General features: G+C 38.3%; 1 protein-coding gene across 1 annotated transcript in view; it reads right to left on the bottom strand.

Moving 5' to 3' along the window:
* The window catches only part of nf2a (NF2, moesin-ezrin-radixin like (MERLIN) tumor suppressor a), a 32,504-nt gene that overhangs the window by 9,630 nt on the left and 2,970 nt on the right, over nt 1-19,904 (bottom strand). Inside the window, exons 4-12 of the mRNA XM_088425810.1 lie at nt 17,029-17,112; nt 9,898-9,966; nt 9,736-9,818; nt 6,315-6,390; nt 4,599-4,733; nt 3,103-3,177; nt 2,670-2,783; nt 1,604-1,726; nt 995-1,212 (exon numbers count right to left, since the gene is read on the bottom strand). Of these exons, the coding sequence (XP_088281936.1) occupies nt 995-1,212; nt 1,604-1,726; nt 2,670-2,783; nt 3,103-3,177; nt 4,599-4,733; nt 6,315-6,390; nt 9,736-9,818; nt 9,898-9,966; nt 17,029-17,112 (977 nt within the window). The remainder of the gene's footprint in view (nt 1-994; nt 1,213-1,603; nt 1,727-2,669; nt 2,784-3,102; nt 3,178-4,598; nt 4,734-6,314; nt 6,391-9,735; nt 9,819-9,897; nt 9,967-17,028; nt 17,113-19,904) is intronic.

Genomic DNA, 19,904 nt, shown 5'->3' with positions numbered 1-19,904 from the left:
ATTGACTCGTGCTGACTTTGTCAGATTGATACAGTATTTACTCGAGCGTAAATTCATGGATGCGTAATGTGTAAATTGACCGGCAGATTAACAAGGGCTGTGTACAAATCAGTGGAAGACTCCAATGAGCAATAAAGTGGTCGTTGAAAACAAAAAATGGATGACAATTTTTCCAATTCCAATGAGAATGCATCATAGCATGTGGTTATCGGAGAAGAAAGTTTGAATGGAACACTCAGTCGCCCCATGTGCACATATTTGTATACTGTACTACAATGTTGGGGAATGCACATATTAGTATATTGCAATGCTGACCAGCTACAACTAACTAACCTCCTAGAGAGAATAAGATAAAAAGAAGAATAAAAAGAGAATATTTAGCCAGCTGAGGCCCCACTGTAAGCTGGCCAACACTGTCCTACCAACACCTCACAGCTGACTAGGTAACGTTGTCCGAACAATGTGACTACTTGGCCCGTCTACACCTCACTGTTGCTTGGTTACAGCTTACAACTCGCTGTTGACTGGCTCACACCTTGCTAGTAACAAAGAAGCACGAATTTACAAACTTGACAGAAGAACTAGAATAGAGCTAGCTAAGATGAAGATAGGAGTAGAGCGCTAGCTAAGATTAACCCAGCTAAGATTAAGCAAGCAGAAATATAGATGGACATAAATGGGACTAAGGGAAAAAAAAAAACTTTGTTTTGCTGTGCCAGCGTGTGGCGCAAGATCCTGGAGCTTAAAGTAAATTCTTTGAAACTACAACGGTTAAGCTTCAATTGTGTTCAAATAAAATGCTAAATAGAGCACTCCATTTATCATTTTGATCCCATTTTTAATTTGTTGGATGATGATGTGACCAAAGTAGATTGATCCAGTTATTCAGTGGCTAATGTTTATATGGATAGCCAATGCAGATCTTTGGTGCGATTACATTTTTTCCATACCCACTGGTTTTTGTGTCCTCCTTGTATGCAAACGCAGCTTTCACCTGCGTTGTGACTGGTCGGCCATCTTGAGCGCCATCCTGTCGGCCTCCAGCATCTTGTGCTCCATGAGCCTTCTCTCCTCGTGGCCCCGGATGGCCGTGGCCTTGATGCGCTCCATCTCCGCCTCCGCTTCGGCCGCCTTCTGGGACAGCAGCTTGGCCTCTTCCTCTGCGATCTGGGCCTTCTCGGCCAGGAGATCGGCCGTCTGCTCTGAGCGCAACTGCAAAAGACGCACGCACACAGACAAACCATGAAAAATGCTGCATTGAACGCATCATTACAATACCAACATGATGGCCTGAGGACTAATTTGATCTGAGAACAGACTAAGGTAGTAATGTAGTAAAAACCTCCTACCTATAAACATTCTGCTACTTCAACTGTATTCTTCTCTGTAGTTTTTTATGTCTAAGCCTACGTTTTTCCCTGACATCGTAATGATTAATTGCACTAGCGACAACACACATTAAGCACCAATAGTATAACGTAATCCCTCCATCTATTGTATCACACTGTGAATCACTGCCATTTGTGACTGGACAAGTTGATGTTCTTCTCAGGTCAGCAAATGTGCAAAGGGCACAAAGATGGCACAAAGAGCCATCACACACCAGGGCCTCGTTGGCCATGCGCGCTTCATCTTGAAGCAGAACGAGTCGTCGCTCCAGCTCGTCTCTGACGCGTTCCGCTTCCTCGCGTCTCTGCTTCTCCTGGTTCAGCAGCTGCCTCTCCACCTGGATGGCATTAGTGGATGTAATCAAAACCACAATAAAACCAAATCTTCATGCTAACAAAGAAGGTAAAACACCACGGATAGGCTAACAAAACACACTTTTAAAAAAACTAAATGTTCACCAAAGCACATAATTGTGTTTAACGCAAGTCTGCCAGCTTAATGCTAACATGTTGTTATTTTCTGAAGCCTCATTAGAATTGCGGGTGTGCTGAAGCACATTCCAGCTCTCTATGACAGCAGACAGCGTATACTAATGCTAAAATATTTTAAAAAACAAAATAGCTTACACAGAAATTAGCATCAATGTTACAGTAGTTATAAACATTCAATCAAGTGCAACAACAAATTCAAACGTAGCATACAATAAAAAACATATACAGTATAATAAGCCACTGCTATTCATGGAAGAAAGGGATTGTTCCTGATGTATACTGTATGATCAAACCATAAGATTTGGGCTAAAAAAAAAAAAATAAATAATCCACTAGCTCAATGCTAATGTATAAAGCAAAATGCCTTAGATAGGCGAATATTATATATTTCTACACAAACGACAAATGTAAAAAAAAATAAATAAAAATAAAAACATTTGGTCCAAGGACAGTCTGCTAGCTTGATGCTAACACTGAATGCAAAACATCATAGACCAGCTAAGAATTTAGCAGGATTAATTCCCTAAAAAATGTTGGAAAAACCTTGTTTATTGAAAATAATAATAATAATTTGGGATTTACACAGCATATCTATTTTTTTCCCCAATATTTCCACTGCATCTGTGAACCAAGAGTGCCATCAAGAGGAGCAAAAATAATCCAAAGTGGTTCATGAAGCTTCATTTTTCCACAGCCACAGCAGTAGTTGTGCCTTAAGACTGGTATTATATTGAAAGCACAAGTGTAAATTTGGACTCTTTTGTGGGCTGAACACATGGTGTAGTGTACCTGCCTGCGGGCCCTCTCCTCCCTGGCCTGGGCCTTCATCTGCTGCACCTCCAAGGAGTCCGCACGACGTCTGCGCATGAACAAGTCGTGGCTGCCGACGCACAGCTGGAGGATCTGAGGAGTAACATCCCAATCAAGGTTAATAGGTAAAACTTCATCCAAACCTGCAAGGTTATAATAGCTCAGGAAAACTATATGTCGAGACAACCTGCGTGCAGCCATATGTAAGTTGAACGTGATTCAAGATGAACCAGGTCAAGACTTATTATAAGGTATAATAAATGCTGGGCTACATCAACCAGGAATCTAGAGTTCACAGTTGGATTGGATATGAATGAGGTCACATTTATTTTGCTTTTATTTCATTAAATTTATGATAGACGTTTATTCTTTTGTGTTAGAAGAAGAAAGTGGACAAGCGATTGAAACTCACCAATTTATTGGCTCTCAGCCGTGAAGAGTTGAACTTAAAGACGTTGGCTTTCTTGTCCAGAGGCTTGATGGTGAACTTCAAGAAAAAGCTAATTTTACTCAATTATAAGATGACAATAATCACACATACAATATTTATAGAAAAAAAAAAAACTATGTCCATATAAATACAGTGGTATACTGACTTGCGTTTCGCAAATTTGCTCAGGAAAAAGTAAAGAAATAAAAAAGTACAAATCTAATGTATAGAAAGTGAGATTTTTTGTAGAAATAATAGAATATCAAGTATTTTTTGCAACAAAAAACATATTTGGGACATAATTTTACTCATGCCAAATTTAAGGTTATGTTCTCGTAAAAACAAAGCTTAATTCTCACACTATACTCCACTAGGCTTGGGGTAAACATAATGTCAGTGTGTAAATATTTTCCCATTCTGTGTGGAGTCCAATTGGAAGATGCGATAAAGCCAGAGAACACGCTGGCATAATTGACTTCATAATAAAGAGCACGAGGAGGGAAAAACCCGCTGATGGGGATTATTCCTTTTGACCTTTTGCCAAAATGTCAGCGTGTACTTGAAATGAAATTTGCTGTAAATTGAACTGTGCGCACGCGGACATTAAAAGGCTGCCAGTTTGGAAATATGTGCAATGCAACAGTGGGGCATGGCGTTTGCATTTGCCTGCAAAAAAAATATTCTTACTCGCACCTATAAGTCTTTTTTTTAATTTTATTTATGGAAATGGATTTAGTGACAATTAATTAATATTCCAATGACTAACTATTTTGATAGTTGATTATTCATTTGTTTAGAGATCGTTATAGATTTTATTTAAACTGTCCAATTGCTTGGAATTTCAGCCTCTCAACAGTAAATATTCAAATTTATAAACGATATTCAACATTTTTGATGATTTTCAGGCATGAATCCGAATTCATTTATGTTTGTTAATTTTCTGCAGTGTCAATATGAAATAGTTATTTTTCACTATAGGGATGGAAATTAAACCTTGCTGTTTTATCTGATTAATCAATCATCTAATTGACAGAATAATTGATTATAACATTAATTTCACAAAAATCAATCAGGAAATAATTCAAAACCAACAAAAAGAACAAGCTACTCAAAAAATGAAAATAGTTTACTGAGGTTCCTTCTTTGAAAGTAAAAAGATGCAAATAAACATGCTTTGTGTCAAATCCATTTTTTCTCCAAATAAATTTGCCAAAGGGGATTCACTTTTTAAAATTTTAAAATTGTTCAAGTTTTGGGAAAGGTCAAAAATTTTTTCCACTTAATTTCAACTATCTTAACGGCAACGAAAAATGCAAAAAGCAATCATCCGTCTAACAAATGTTGTTGTGGTAATTCTAGGCCACGCTGAAAGGTAATTTCAAGTTTCCCCCATGATCCGAAAACAAATTAAACCCGTATAGTAACTCAAGAAACAATTGTACACGGATACAAAAACGGAGAGGGAGCAGAGCAGGCACCTCTTTGTCGCTGTACGAGATGTTACGAATCTCATTCCAGGGGAAGGAGCACTTGGGCGTCAGCCTGTTGTCCGGCTCATAGATGTGCAGGCCCAGCGCGTCCACGCCTAGCAGAAGATCTGTTCCCTTTTTATTCTAAAAGTCAAAAATCAAAACCTAGGTCACATTTTTAAAGTAAATATTCAACAGGAAAAGGCAAAACGCGGGTTGTCTCGGCCACTCATTTCAACAAACATAAAAAAAAGGGAAAAAAAACAGAAAAATATCAGGGGAGAGTGAAACCTTAAGGTACTTTTTAAATATTTTAAATTTAAAATTGAAATTAAATTATCGACCAAAAGAAACAATTATTTTTCTTATAAAGTAACTCGTGTTTGAATGTAACCCTGATCAAGCACAAGGGATGTGAAAACTACTACAAGACATTTGATTTGCTCCCGGTGTGACCATGAACTAACCAGGAGTTGTAATCTACTCCCGCCTAGGAGTTACAATAAAAAAAAAAATAAAAAAAACAACAACAAATTAAGGAGAAATCTATTGTTGTTGTTATCAAATACATTGAAACCTCAAGATACCATCGCTTCTGGATAGGTTTTTTTTCTTCATATTATGAAAATGACTTAGCATTGCTAGCATACAAAAGAAACTATGAGATTCTACTGCTTGTTAATATGGCTGCTCGAATATTATTGCGCTTTTCAGGAGCTTACTACAAATGACTTGAACAGTGTTCAGAAGCCCGAGATATGACTACAATGGCAAAAATCCTATCTTTGCATCATAAAATTTTCTTTTCCTGCTGTTTGGCCTCCTCCTCTGCCGCAACATTTGCTTTGGAGCATTGCCTCTCGAAAGGTAATGTAGTGTAACATTTAATGTGGTGTTTTTGAAGGGCTTTGAATGATATACATGTAAAACACGATACATAATATGGCAAAAGTCATAAAACGAAAGCCGCTCTGGAGCAGATTGATTAAAAAAAATAAAAATAAACACAGTATTACGAAAATAAGGCGTTTCAAAACCAATACGCGATACAGTATTTTGGAAACTGATCGTATTGCATTATACATATTGTGTCACTTCTTATCGCAATAAACCGATGGATGGATGGATGGGTGGATGATAGACAGACAGACAGACAGACAGACAGACAGACAGACAGATAGATAGATAGATAGAGAGAGAGAGAGAGAGAGAGCGAGAGAGAGCGAGAGATAGATAGATAGATAGATAGATAGATAGATAGATAGATAGATAGATAGATAGATAGATAGATAGATAGATAGATAGATAGATAGATAGATAGATAGATAGATAGATAGATAGATAGATAGATAGATAGATAGATAGATAGATAGATAGATAGATAGATAGATAGATAGATAGCAAAAAATGGGAAAACAAGTCATTGTTTGACAAGAATAAAAATGGATTTTTCACGAGAAGTCATTATCGGAGAATGAAGTGAACCTCACCGGTCTGATAAGGAGTGGCTTTACGCCTAGCGATATGTTACAACGGATAGCCCAAATAACTTGATGGCATTTGAAAATGTCCCGGCCTTTTAGAGAAGACATCGATCATGGCCAAGGGGATGGCATCAGCGGATCATTGGAACTCGCTTAAGGCGACAAATTCTCTCCCCGAATCATTTAGCACCGAGGGAGAAACAAAAGGCAACAAAGGACAAGATACGAGGGAGACACTCACCCGGATTGAGAAGTAATTGACGCCGTACATGTCCAGGTCCTGAGCGATCTTCAGATACTCCATCTCAGCTTCCTCCCTGCGAGTAAAACAAACCAGCAGATTGCTTCATGTTTGCACTAAAACGTCAAATCCAGGAAAAGCTTAAAATTGACTACAATGCGCACACAAAATTCTAGGAGATTCAAATAATCAAAAAAGACTAGAGGAAAAATCTTTTCCTAGTAAAATGTAGAATTTGAGAAAAAAAAGTAGTTTTTTAAGGGAAGAAAAAAGCATTCTTGTGAGAGAGTAATAATCTGTCAAGTAAAAATGTCAAGAACTGTCTGTTTTCCTTTGATTTTTACAAGAAAATAATTCTTTAAAAAGGCTAAATCTGTAAACTCAGAATTAGTATATGAAAAAAAATGTATTGTGACAAAAAGGTCACATTTGATGAAAAAGTTTGTTTTGCTGACACTTTTTCATTTAATGGTAAATGTTGCACTGGGGTAAGATGTAGTAATATGACAAAAAAAAGTTGTACTTTTTGGCACAAGTGTTCAAGAAATACCAGTAATTATTTCACTTGAAAAATGTCTGACAAACAAGAAAAATCTGATGTGAACAAAGTTACTAAAAAGAAGTATTTTGAGGGAATAAGAATATATTTTACATATATTCAATGGGTATAAGAATCGTAGCAATAACAGCATCCAAGCGGTTCTTTACACACCTATCTACAGATCCTAACTTTTCCATCACAACAAGCCAGAGCTGGGCCAAATGTCAACAAGGTAGGTTGCGTTGTAAGATTTCTTGTTAATTAACGATCTAGTAGTACGGAAATATATTGATAATATATGTGTGTTGCTATAGATTACATTGATTACTCTGTAGTCTAGGCGTTTGGTGATCATTTTCACCTCTCTGGCACGTTTTTTTGTACAAGTATCGTGGTCTAGGCCATAGACCAACAAGAACAACAACCGAACAAGAAATACCACAGGGACTATGTATTATCCACAGTCCCTTATGACAAAAGCAACATATGCCAAAAGTTTTTCCTTAAAAAAAAGAAAAAAACGGTCATGAGAATTTTAAAGAAAAAAGCTGAATGTGTATCAAGTGTGACCTCTTTTTTTTAAGTCTTTTTTCATCAATACGGACTTAGTAAAATGTCTTTATTTGCAATATTCCCACCACAATCTTGGTTTATAAAAATTGTTTCAATTGCAAAAAACATGACCTTATTCAGATTATCAGCACACAACAACTGTTGGCAGAGGCATGCCATCTTCTCGCCGAGTAGAAGCATGTGCAGGCACACACACACACACACACACACGCACACACACACACACACACACACACTAGTTCCAGTGGAGGTTGCGCTCGGCTTGCGGGCAATCATCTCCCTTTTGTGAGCGTCTTTCCGAGCAACAAATACTGCCATGAGGTGGGGAATAGAGAATCTCTCCCCTCCACTGCCTTTGAAAAACTAACGGATCAGCGCAAGTGACTGACTCAATTATGACGGCCGGAATGGACTTGACCGGCCAACCGAACCAAAACCAGTTGCCCGTGTTGCCATCTCCTCCTCATCCTCCTGCTCGCCGCTTAGTCTTTCATTTCATTCTCCTTGCATTTTTTTCATTCTCTCATCTGACAAGTGGAAGCTATTCAAGCATTTCCCATGATAACAGCAATCTATGTAGTCTCTGTTATATTAGATGCAAGATTCCTGTTTAGGCGGCCGCGCATGTTAAATTAGATTTTTCAAGGTGGAGCTGGGTTGCTTTCAAATGAGCAATCTGGATCAGTTGTTCAACAACACGCTTTCTGATACTTTGTTTGGCTTCCTATCGCAGCCCGTTTAGGCTGCCAAGCATATTGAATTTGTTTTATATGGTTCATTTACACACGCGCATTCTGGAGAAAATCAGTGGGACATTCTCTTACTTGGTTTTTAGTGTCCTATCACAGCCAGTTTAGGTGGCCAAGCAGATTTTTTTTTTTTTTTTAAGTTCAGTTGAAACCGCTGCCAAACGTGCAATCTGGATGGAACAAGTTCGACAGAAAATGCCGTCGTCTTACTGAGTTCTTAGATTTTTCCCTGAGTGTACACACAATTTAAATTGGATTTTACATGTTCAATCTGAATTGCCTCAAAGTTTGTCATCAGGATCAGACTGCAACCACAAGGCACTTCCTGAGTTTAATTTTTGGGACTTTCTACTGCATTTTCTTATCCACACAAGAATAGGGCAGTAGATAGGATATGCCCTGAACTGGTTCCCAGCCAATCGCAGGGCACACAAAGACAAACATCCATCTCATAATCTCATAACCACACCCTAGGGACATTATAGAGTCTCCAATATATGGATATATATCCAATATATGTGGGGGGAACTGGAATACCTGGAGAAAACTGACAGAGGCATGACAGAGTACAAGAGAAATAAATGGTGAGCGCATGTGTTGAAGTGGTAAAATCAAATAAAAAGAATGTAAATAAAACGACTGCTGCATTGTGAACTCTGTCTCCCTGTCATTAAAGGCTCCAGTTTGGTCGACGTCCGACAGCCGCGACTCTGAGGCAGCCTAAGCCCTGTAGAGAGAATCCACTCGCAACAACGATCAGTGGATGTGAAGAGAAATGAACAACACAGACTAAGCCTGACCCTTTAAGAGAACCTTCCATTGTGGCGAATGAGCTATTTGTTTCCGTATGATGGCGGGTGGGGCTCAAGGCTGCCAAGATTTTGGGAGACTTTATTGCACTGAATGTTGTTTGTTGTTAAAAAAAAATAAAATAAAGTTTGTGCCCAAAAAGAGACATACATTATGCATGTTGAGCCTCCATAATATGGTGAGGAGATCAATGGGCATGGAGAAGAAAGGGAGACACGGTTTTATTAAACACATTTCATACAATTATTTTATGAAAGTAAAATGTCTGTCAGGGGGCAAATTGAACTTCACAGAATTCACTTTTTTCTGGTCCCCATTAACCGCGAAAAACGAGGGACCACTATACTTCCAAATGTCATTTAGATTTATTGTGTCACTAAGCTCTTTCTGACATTCTGTTGGCTTTTTTCCACATCATGTTTAGGTCACCGAGTACATCGAATTAGATTTTTTTTTTATTGTTCATTTTGAATTACTGAACAATGTGAAATCTGGCTCATATCTCTACTCTTGAGATTTTATTTTTAGATTCCTGACACAGTCCATTTATGCGCCCACATGTTAAATGAGATTCTTCATTATAAATTTTATAAGCTGGCCTACTTTCAAATGTGATCAAATCTCTAACTTAGTCTGTTTACTTGAGCTGTACTGACTAAATTCCATTTGCTGTAACTAGATCATTCAAACCAGTTCTTTGTTCTAAATGCGCTGATGATTTCGCCGTTATGCATGTGAGCACACGTACCTCGTCCGGCCTCTGTGCTCGGCGTAACATGCCGCAATCCTCTCCTCCCACATTTCTGTAGTCATCTGGTACAAGTTGATCACCTGCAATGCATGCATAAAAATCTTGATCAGCGCTTCCCTTACGTTGTCCACAGGAGAAGCAGACTGGCCGGCCACTCACCCTTTTAGGCAGCAATTCCTCCTGAGCTAAAAAGCCAGGCTTGTGCAGGTTCGGGTTGTAGTCACCATACTGTAAAAAAATATATGATGTTTAAATGTTTTGCTCTTGTCTATGGAGGCACAATAAAGTCATTAGCAAGTTTTCAGATTATGATTAAAAAGGCTGTGATTAAACACCTACGTTTCGCAATTGTTTAGTCTATATTTAATGATGAATTCAAAACATGTAGATGCAGTCACAGAAGTCAAAGAACAATAATGATTGGCCCATCATGTAATTTTCATTTCTAAGAGGTTGAACGTACATGAAATCAAATGAGTGAGATTTCGCATACTTTCGGTGAGACCAATATTTTTTCTGGATACTTCATTTGAGTATTCTAGTACCACAAGCCTTGTATACAATGAATTGTATTTTCATCGAGTGAAATGTGAATTTTGATCGCATGGATGGTAAATGCAGCTGTGAAATACAAATATGTAGCCCAAAACTGGAAACAACTGTAAATTTAAAAACATGTGAGGAAGAAATAGCCACAGAATGAAAACATGAGAGACTCTGTTTGGTAAGAATTGATTTTGCCAAGGTCTGCGTTGACTTGAGGCTGGAACGAAAGTTGAATAAGCCACAATTCTCTTTCTTGAGTGCAACTGTATCACCTGAGCGGTGCCAAATATTAGATTGCGACCAGCGTGTCATCATAATCACCTTTGCACCAATCTCTCTTCCTGTTACTTCATATTATTACAACCACAACCGGTTTAGGCCCCAATTTTTTTTCATGTGAAATAATGACTTTGGACCATGTGGCTGGCAAATGAAAGCCAGCCATAGAATGAAAATAGGAGCGTGATTTTGCAGTGCTGCTTAGACAGTAGGGCAAAAGGAAGGTTGAAAGAGTAAATAATTTTCTCTTTTGCTTGAGAACAACTCTTATTACCTGAGTTACAACGCTATTTTTTTTTGCAATAATTAAGAGCTCTTCCTGCTACTTCATTTTAAGTATTTCTATTGCAGCCCCTTTTGGCAACCGCACACATTTAAAATACTTTATTAGGTATGCCATTCAGATTATCACCCTTTCTTCTGCATATGAATTTTTTCCTCTAAGCGTCGTGTGACTTTGAACAGCTCATTTTATCCATCCTTTATCATCATACTCAAGCTCTTTTAAGATAATGCAGGAGATTTACATCCCCAAAAGGTCCCAGGCGGCTTATCACTCAAGTGTCAAAAAGGCAAATGAATGACAATTAATGTTTTTTTTTTTAAGAAAGAATTTCACACTGACAGAAAAACTGCAGTCACTACCCTTACTAAATGACACCCACTAGTTTATTTCAAACCAAGCAAACGGTGGCAAGTAACAATATACTAAAAGTTCACCGCAACAAACCAAACAACAACTTTGTCTCGATAAGAAATGGAAGAGCAGAGCTTATCGTATCAGTGCTCTGTTATCCCAAAGAAAAAGAGCAATACAACAACAAAAAACACATACTCATCACTCTCTGAAAGCAATTTCCATCAAGACAAAAACAAAAAGGAAAAATAATATCACTTGAAATATCACTTGAAAATGACAACCCTTCGAGCACTAAACAAATTGATTTTGGCATTTGGTAAAAAATTACAGTGGTTCCTTGAGTTGCATCTCAAGTCATCTTTCCTTACGGAAATGCAATTTTTCTCTTACAGCCTTCTGAAATAACCTCAAAATGTTTGAGTTTTTTGTATTTTCATTAAGCTGATGACACTGATAAATATTGCACTTCGTAAAATCAAGCAGTGATCACAGAATACAATATAAAGGAAACTTTTTTACTTTTTTGTTTCAATACAATGGACATTGTGGTGCTTTATCAGGTGAAACGGTTTAGCTACCTGGGGGCAATATAAGACAGAGCACTTAATATAATTTTCAGTTCTTGCAGAAGATAAAGAAAATCTCCACAGCTCGTACTCAAATATTCATTGCTTAAAGAGTCCCTTGCAACACAGTAATATTGATGCTATTTGTTAACCCATATTTGGCACTTTCCATTATGTGGAAGGATTAGGCTGGGGGGCCCTGGGGTTATGATTCAGTATTAAAGGGACAAAGTGTAGACTTTAGCATCTGCTAGTGGTGAACCAAAAAGTCAACCATTTAAAAAAAAATCCACTATAAAATTTAATTACACGGAAATAATAGAGTTTAAAAATGAATAACCTTTTTGTTTATCACTAAATATTACTGAATGTCCCTTTAAATGAGTTTAACTGTAAACTCTAACTGGGAATTAAGAACTTTCACATTTCTGAATCAGTCAAATGATATCTTGTGAGAGACATTGACTCACTTGTATCGCAAGGCAGCACTGTACCATAATTCTACTGCATCAGTCAGAAGTTTGTCTTCAAATGTTTCCTTTATATTGCAAAAATATTTTTCCTTAAATTAAGTAATGGATTCCTTATTTAATGACTTTCCACCCGTAATTTCCCCTCACAGTAATTTCTTATGGCGCATATGCTTTTACAAAGGTTGTTTTCCTCTGATCATTGTATCTTGTGTGGTAGACTGAATCTTTTCTACAGTATGCAAACAAGAATGAGCTTTTTAATTTTCATTAGCAAAAAGGTCACTGCTGACCACAGTTATCAATAATCATCCGTCGCACTGAAATGAAGAACAATGGATTAGAACATCTCGATGGGGGGGTCATTTAGTATCAAGGGGTATGTGAGATCATAAAAGGCAGGTATCAGAAAAATGTTTTTTTTAATGTTTTTTAATGTTTTTTAATGTTGCGAGAGCAACGGTACAAATTTTCTTTAAATGATAAGTACATTAATTGGAACAAAAAGCAGGGACTGGCAGAACCAGGTGAACTACTTTTGTTTAAAGAGTGAAAGTTCGCTGACCGTTTGAGGGAGTTAAGTGAGTTGCTTGAACAATAAATCCTTGCTTAAATATTCCTTTGTTTAAATTATAAACCACACATAGGTTGAGAGATACGAACAAAAGGCAGAAGAGGAGAAGCTCGCTTTAGAACAGGTTAGACTGAGCTAACATCCTTCTCTCTTCTGCAGAAGATCAGTTGGGCTGACTCATATTATGTTCTTTGCCTGCAGTCTTCTTTATTGATAACTCAGATAGTAATTCAATGAAATAAAGATTGGAAACTCCTGGATTAGTACATCATGATTCAGGCTTCGAAGACTGGAATAGCAATATGAGACTTGGTAAACATGTCTGTCATGAGAAGACCCACAAAACAGTAAAAAAAAAACAATAAAGGCTCTTCAAAAATTAAATGTTTTATTTTATTTATTCAAAATCCATGGTCTATTCTCTTGGCTAGGTGAACTTTGGAATACATGTCTAATAATAGTAGAATAACAAACATCCCAAGAAGCCATGGCCGAAAAGACACAGAAGTCTGCCATTAGTGTTTGAAGCGGCTTTCCAGAGATTCTACAGAGATAAACTCCTCATAGAGCGTTTTTTTTAACCAATTCCGCCTCAAAGCCAAAGAAATTGTCATTGAAGACACAGTAGCCATTTTCCTTTGAAACAGACAATTCAGGCTTAATTTGTTAGATATTTCTATCATACTGTAAGTGCACTTAAAAAAATCTCCCCAGATTTTGCCTTTTTGCTATCAATTTTAAACCAAGTAAACTAGAGGGCTTGACAATGCTAAATTGAGCGTATGATAGTCTGTGGATCAACCTCCAACCTCATAATGAGCAAAATTCTGGAAAGAGTCGAAAGCTGATGTGATTGCTTACTGAGTGCAAATGACACAGGGACCTTTGACTGCATGGTTTTCCCCTCGGGCTTCTTCACATCCTCACCACGTCCCCTCAGCTCGTCACCTGTTGCCAAAAGTGCTAAGGCATAATCACCTGAGCCCCATTGTGATTTCACACCTTTCCCTTCCCCAACTCTCAATTACCGCAGACAACGTTACAGGCGGTAATTGATCCTGGGAGGCTTGAAGGTGTCACCGCTTGACCGTTTCCAAGCTGCATTGCACAGTTTGCCCAAGCTATAAATACGACTGAATGCTATATTGTGACTGGAGGCGGCGACTTCAGAGCTCGACGTCTCACTTCACAGCCCGTCGTCTCGCTTCCCACTCGGCCGGCTTCGTCCAAACTCATGCTCGACCGGGCCTCTGCACCAGAGAGACGATTCCCTCTGTATTTTCCCCCAGAGCGGTTTTATCTCCAAAGCTCCCTGTCAAAATCCACTTGTGGCGCAGTGCACTCTCTGAATACAAAACAGTGGGGAGAAGCCACTGCAGATCTGCTGAGGCAGAATAGCGAGGCACGGCGAAATCGACCACCTTATGTTACCACACCAAGATTTTTAACGCAAAACACGGTACAGTACCAACTAATTTAATCACAAACTCACTGGTGTCACTATTTCAACAGTACACATTTGTCTTGAAGAAAATGACTATTTTTACTTTGTTTTGTTTACAATTCAAAACAGGTATCTGATGTCTCACAAACACTCATGTTGCTTTACTTATTGGAATTAGCCTCTGTCTAGGGACAAATGAGTGAATGATAGATTGCTACACGTTGCAAACGGCAGGTACTCATAGTGGAGAGGACCAAGCCCCGTGGCAAATAGCAATCACCCTAAAAATGTTGAGCGATGCCAAAACAATCAAAGATCATCGCTAGTTCAAGGAGGAATGTTCTGTTAGCTGTAGCACCAAGCTAACATGAAGCTAGCGTTTTGTAATAATAATGTCCGCAATATAAAAAGATTGTAATTGTGGAAAGCAAAGGCAGTGCTACGGTGACTTGCGCATCACAGGTTTTTTTTCAAAGGACCGTCACCTCAATGCAGCACATAATGCACTGCAGCACTCCCACGCTCAATCTTAACGTGGAGTCTGAAGCAATCTAACAGCCCTAATACGCAATCTTGTTTGAATGAAGGCACTTTTACTTAAAGCTAAACCACTGCTTTTCTACATTTGGCACTATATAAGGGTGTTAGGCAAAAACCAGTCTAGCAGAACCGCACCGATGTGCGCTTGTGTCTGACAAACGTGCCGAACTTAACATCTGGGAAGGGGTGAGGTGTGGGCAGAAACAACAGCGGGGGGAGGGAGGGTTGTTGGCAGAATGCAGAGTGACTTGGCATGCAGAAATGGGCGGGGGAAGGGGTAGCGTGCTCAGTCCTGCAGCATGAGTTGAGACTTTGGAGCCTCACTGAGAGCACTTTGCTATGTGTTGAAAAAGAAAACTAAAGTTTGTGTCCCAAAAGAGACTGTTATACCTCCCTACTACAGAAGATCACTTGGAAAGAAAAGTATGGAGGGTTTGACTTAACATTTTTCACACACTTTATTTATGCAAGCGTTTTCAGTCCCCATTAACTGCAAAAAATGAAAGATTACCATACTCAAAAGGGGAAGCTCACCCAAAGCTTTTCTTTACAATAATACCTTCTATGCAGCACCGCTAGTCTAAGGAATGATTGTGTTTGCTGAACAGGAGTTCAGCAGAAAAAGCGACCCAATCCATCGCAAGAAGTGGTATTTTTGTCACTTGCTCCTGACTGAAAATTAGAATGCGGCATCTCAGGGTTCAATTAATGACCAATGACAGTTCTGCTTGCAAAAGTCACATGATCAAACCCGTGAGCTATGATTGGTTGTTACCAGAGCAACTGTGATGTCATTTTCAGTCGACATCAAGTGGCTGCCATGAGATGGATAAAAACAAGTGGACGTGAAAAAAACAAGAAAGTAAAAGCTCAATATACAGTACTTACCTGCTGATAATGCGCAGCAGTGTGTACATTTTAATCGAGGTGTCTTTTACAACCTCCTGTGAGTTATGCGCCATTTTGTGCTCCGACAGGAACCCGATTTAGGGGCCTGTTGTGCCATAAGATAAAACTCCGTCAAGGAGTCTCGGAACACTCTTGACACTATCTCCGGGCTTGCATAACGATGAGCAGGCGCCAGCCAAGGCTAGCAAATCAAATGAGCTACACTCACTTCAGCGAATGGCCAAACAAGAAGCTGTCGAGAGAAACTTATTCAACGACTCTAATCAAACCCGACTGCTGCTCAAAGCAAAACAAGAGAGTGGAGCCCACACTTTTTGCTGGATGCTGACAGTGGGCAGCACGCAGCTTATGTGCCTTTTTTTTGATCCGCACTGCAGCTTCTGTCAAGCCGTTAAATTGGCAAGGAGGCAAGGGGAAAGCTTCTAGAAGGTCATTACCAAGGTGGATCGTTCCGTCTCTCTGGACCCTGTCAGAAAGGACCCTCTTCCTTGTCAACTTAAGTGAGACAGGCTCACTCAAGCACAACATCTCAGATAGCCCTCATGGAGTGATTTAGGCAAATTTTTCAAGTATTTTGTCAGTTTTACGGATTTGAGGATCAATTGATTATCACAACAGAAGTTGGCAAAGCCAGAGACGGGTCACGGTCATCTCCCTACTTCTCTTTTTAGAGCAAGTACCGATGTTTGAAAGCATGACTATGATTTTGACCCGTTGAAATTTCAGAATTTTGGCCTGCCCGAGATATTGTTGCATATTTTTTACTTTAAACTCCACAACAAATCAGAGGTTTCCTTGAAAAGATGAAACGCAAGAATTAAGGAGATTGTTGGGAAATTATGCAGTTATTCCAGTTTACTATTTTTTGACCAGATCTTCTAAAGGGCAGCACTCAAAAACGCTGTTTCCTCACAACAAAAAGCTTAATTTCTCCAGAGCACTTAATCCAATTTTTGAAATTCTTTCCGCATTGTGCTCATGTTTTTCCAAGCACATTGCATTTGAACAATTATTTTTCTCAAATCTTTTCACAATGTTATAGCCTACAAAGAAGCCACTGTATTATACATGTTATTGGTTGATAGATCAATTAATTAGTCATGAGAATTTTAGTCTGACAATTAGTGACAAATATCAGAATCAGCAAAGGGCCCAACAAGATCCACAACGGTCAGGTCTCCATGAAAATCACTTGAAAAGTAAAATGTAAAACACTTTTATGGGTTATCACCATTTTTTCACTTGATGCCATAATTTTTTGGAGTGAACACGATTTTATTGAACTAGGCCCTCAGAAAGTGAAGGTTCAAAGTGATCCTGACCTTGGCATGCACGGCATAGGAGGCCAACAGCACAGAGGCTTCAGGAGGACAATGGATCTCCTCCTCTAGGATCTTCTTCTTCACCTATGGAGTGATAAAAAAAAAAGAATGATATGAGCTAAGACTGATTCACAGTACCGTATTTTCCGCATTATAAGGTGCACTTAAAAGCCTTGATTTTTTTTAAAAGCTGATGGTGCGCCTTATAATCAGGTGCGCCTTATATATGGATCAATATTGAGATTGGGATTTGTAGATGGGGAATGAACTGATAAAGTAAGCTTTACCTGTTTCTTTTGGGTGTTTACAGTTGAACAAGTTTGGTCATATTGAAATTGAGTTATGATGCTATTGAGAGTTTAGAGTTATTATTTGCGTTATTAGTGTTATTACTTTGAGTATTACTATATTTTGATTGAAAACGTTTTAAAATATGTCATTAATTGAGGGTGTGCCTTATAATCAGGTGCACCTTGTATATGGAAAAAAATTAAAATATGTCATTAATTGAGGGTGCGCCTTATAATCCGGTGCACCTTATGGTGTGGAAAATTTGGTACTTTTTTCCTTAAAAACCTGCAAAAATAGCATTTTAAATAAATTTGCAATTTAGTGGTGAGCCACTTTCAGATGTGAGCATCGATATGAATTGAGTGAATGCTTTACTGAGAGAATGACAACATCGGCATCCCAGTGCTCTCGTTTGCCTGTGTCCCCGATGCACAATTTTTGACAGGGGACGCATACTTTCAAATCAACGTGCATCGCTTTTTTGACATCAAAATATGAATTATCCTCCATCTCCTCTTTTATTTAACAACACGTGAAGACTGACAAACATCTTTGACAACATCGTCCGCCGTGTTTGTTCACAAAAAATAACGTCAATGGAGAAAAAAGAACACAAATTTGTTTAAGTAAATTCTACCTCACGCAATGACCCTCAAAATGCCTTCTGAAAAATGGGCTATCTTTAGGTCCAAAACAAAGTATACACTGATTTTTGTTTTTCACATCAATGACAAGTCATATAATACACAATCGGGTAACAATGAGCCAGAAAGTAAAGAAGCAAAAACATAATGCTTCAGAAGCTCGATAAGAGGAAAAAACACATTGACGTTAAACAAGCAAACAAACTAAAAAGCAGACTTTTCTATCAAAATGGACTATTATATCAATAGTTACGGTATGAAAAAGATGATGACAAATGCTCCATATAAGTTCATTCTACTTTCAAAAACCTTACTGTGCGCTCGTCTCGTAAATGCAGTTTGAACCTTGGACTTACTTTGTCTTTTTATTGTGAATTTGTGGGACCCATAGTTTTTTACTATTGCCAGTCCAAGGGAGCCAATCGTTTTCTGAGGCAAAATGAGCACTGGCCTTCATATGAAAGAAATTCTTGAAGTAGTGCTAATTAGAATTGACGTGCGGGCAAGTAAAATAAGCAGAAATAGTCACAATAGACATTAAGATGAGTTCATTTCAGCTATCATATCAATTATGTTTCATTTTTCTAGAAACAATGGTAGTACATTTTTCTGTGTCTTTGTATATTTTGTATCGATGTAACAGTTCGTGTATGTCAATTTTTTCTGTTAGTTTGTTATCATTCAAGTATGTTTTTGTCAGTTTTTTTGGCATTTGTGTTTGTTTGTGTGTATTTATACTTACTTGTATCTTTGTTTTAGTTTTTCTTTCCTCCTCCGATTTTAAATGGATTTGCATGATTATGTGAGTGAGTGAGTGAGTGAGTGAGTGAGTGAGTGAGTGAGTGAGTGAGTGAGTGAGTGAGTGAGTGAGTGAGTGAGTGAGTGAGCGAGTGACTCAAAGGCTAATTCTGCTGTTGCCGTGGCCAGAATTAAATGTATAATACGCAGGCATGAACCCCCACACCCTTCCATCCTGAATAACGAAACGAAGTGTTGCCGACAGGCGGATTAAAAGCTACACAGGTGCCGCTCTCTACCCGAACTAATCCGGGCTCAGTGGGCAGGATGCGACAAGACTCCCGTGGAGAATATGTTATAAAAGGAACCAATAACACAGCCCGTAAAGCCTAATTGGTAAGTGATGAATAGAGGGAGGGTTTGCACACCCGCTGACATTATACCAGAGAGGCTGCTGCTGATACATTTTCTACGTTGATACCACGCAGCTGCACCTGACGAGGCGGCAAAGATGTTGAAAAGGACAGTGGCAGGGGGTGAAAAAAAATTTCAGGGGTAGCTTGCCCCCTCCAGGTCAAAGGGGCTAACTACTGCTTTGGGGATAAAAACAATTAGAATTAGAGGATTACATTACCATAGCATCTTTCTGGACATTCAATGCACCCATACACATTTTTTTTGGACTGACTTCAATTACTTACAGTACATTTGAGTATTTGCTGATACTGAACACAAAGTAATTCCATTCTAAATGAAAATGGATGTTTGTTTTTTTTTAAATTCAAATAACACATGCACACAAAGGCAGCAAGTATTGATTATTTTAATAATTTATTAATCAGTTGATTATGTTAATTATAGTAATTAATTAATCGATAAATCGGACAAAACACATAACATAACATTTATATTTTCTATCACTGTATCCAAACTGAAAGACTATTTCAAAACGACAATGCAGAAAATGCACAAAAACAAATTATGTTTCTGTTACTGGTTTAGGCTGCATAATGACAGAAATATTTACAGTTGAGGAGCCGAGATTGTGATAATTTGCACAGATATAAAAAGAATAAAATAAAATGAGGTGTGAGAATTTGGGCAATTTTAAAATAAAGAGAGGTATCTAAACAATGTATCGATTATGAAAAACAATAATCGATTCATTTGATAACTGATTAGTCATGGATAAATCGAAGGATT

Source organism: Hippichthys cyanospilos, chromosome 1, assembly GCF_059441005.1.
Source record: "Hippichthys cyanospilos isolate Australia breed blue-spotted pipefish chromosome 1, RoL_Hcya_1.0, whole genome shotgun sequence".
Taxonomy (NCBI): Eukaryota; Metazoa; Chordata; class Actinopteri; order Syngnathiformes; family Syngnathidae; genus Hippichthys; species Hippichthys cyanospilos.
Note: the sequence above shows the minus strand (reverse complement) of the source record. Positions and strands in the feature narration are given on the sequence as shown.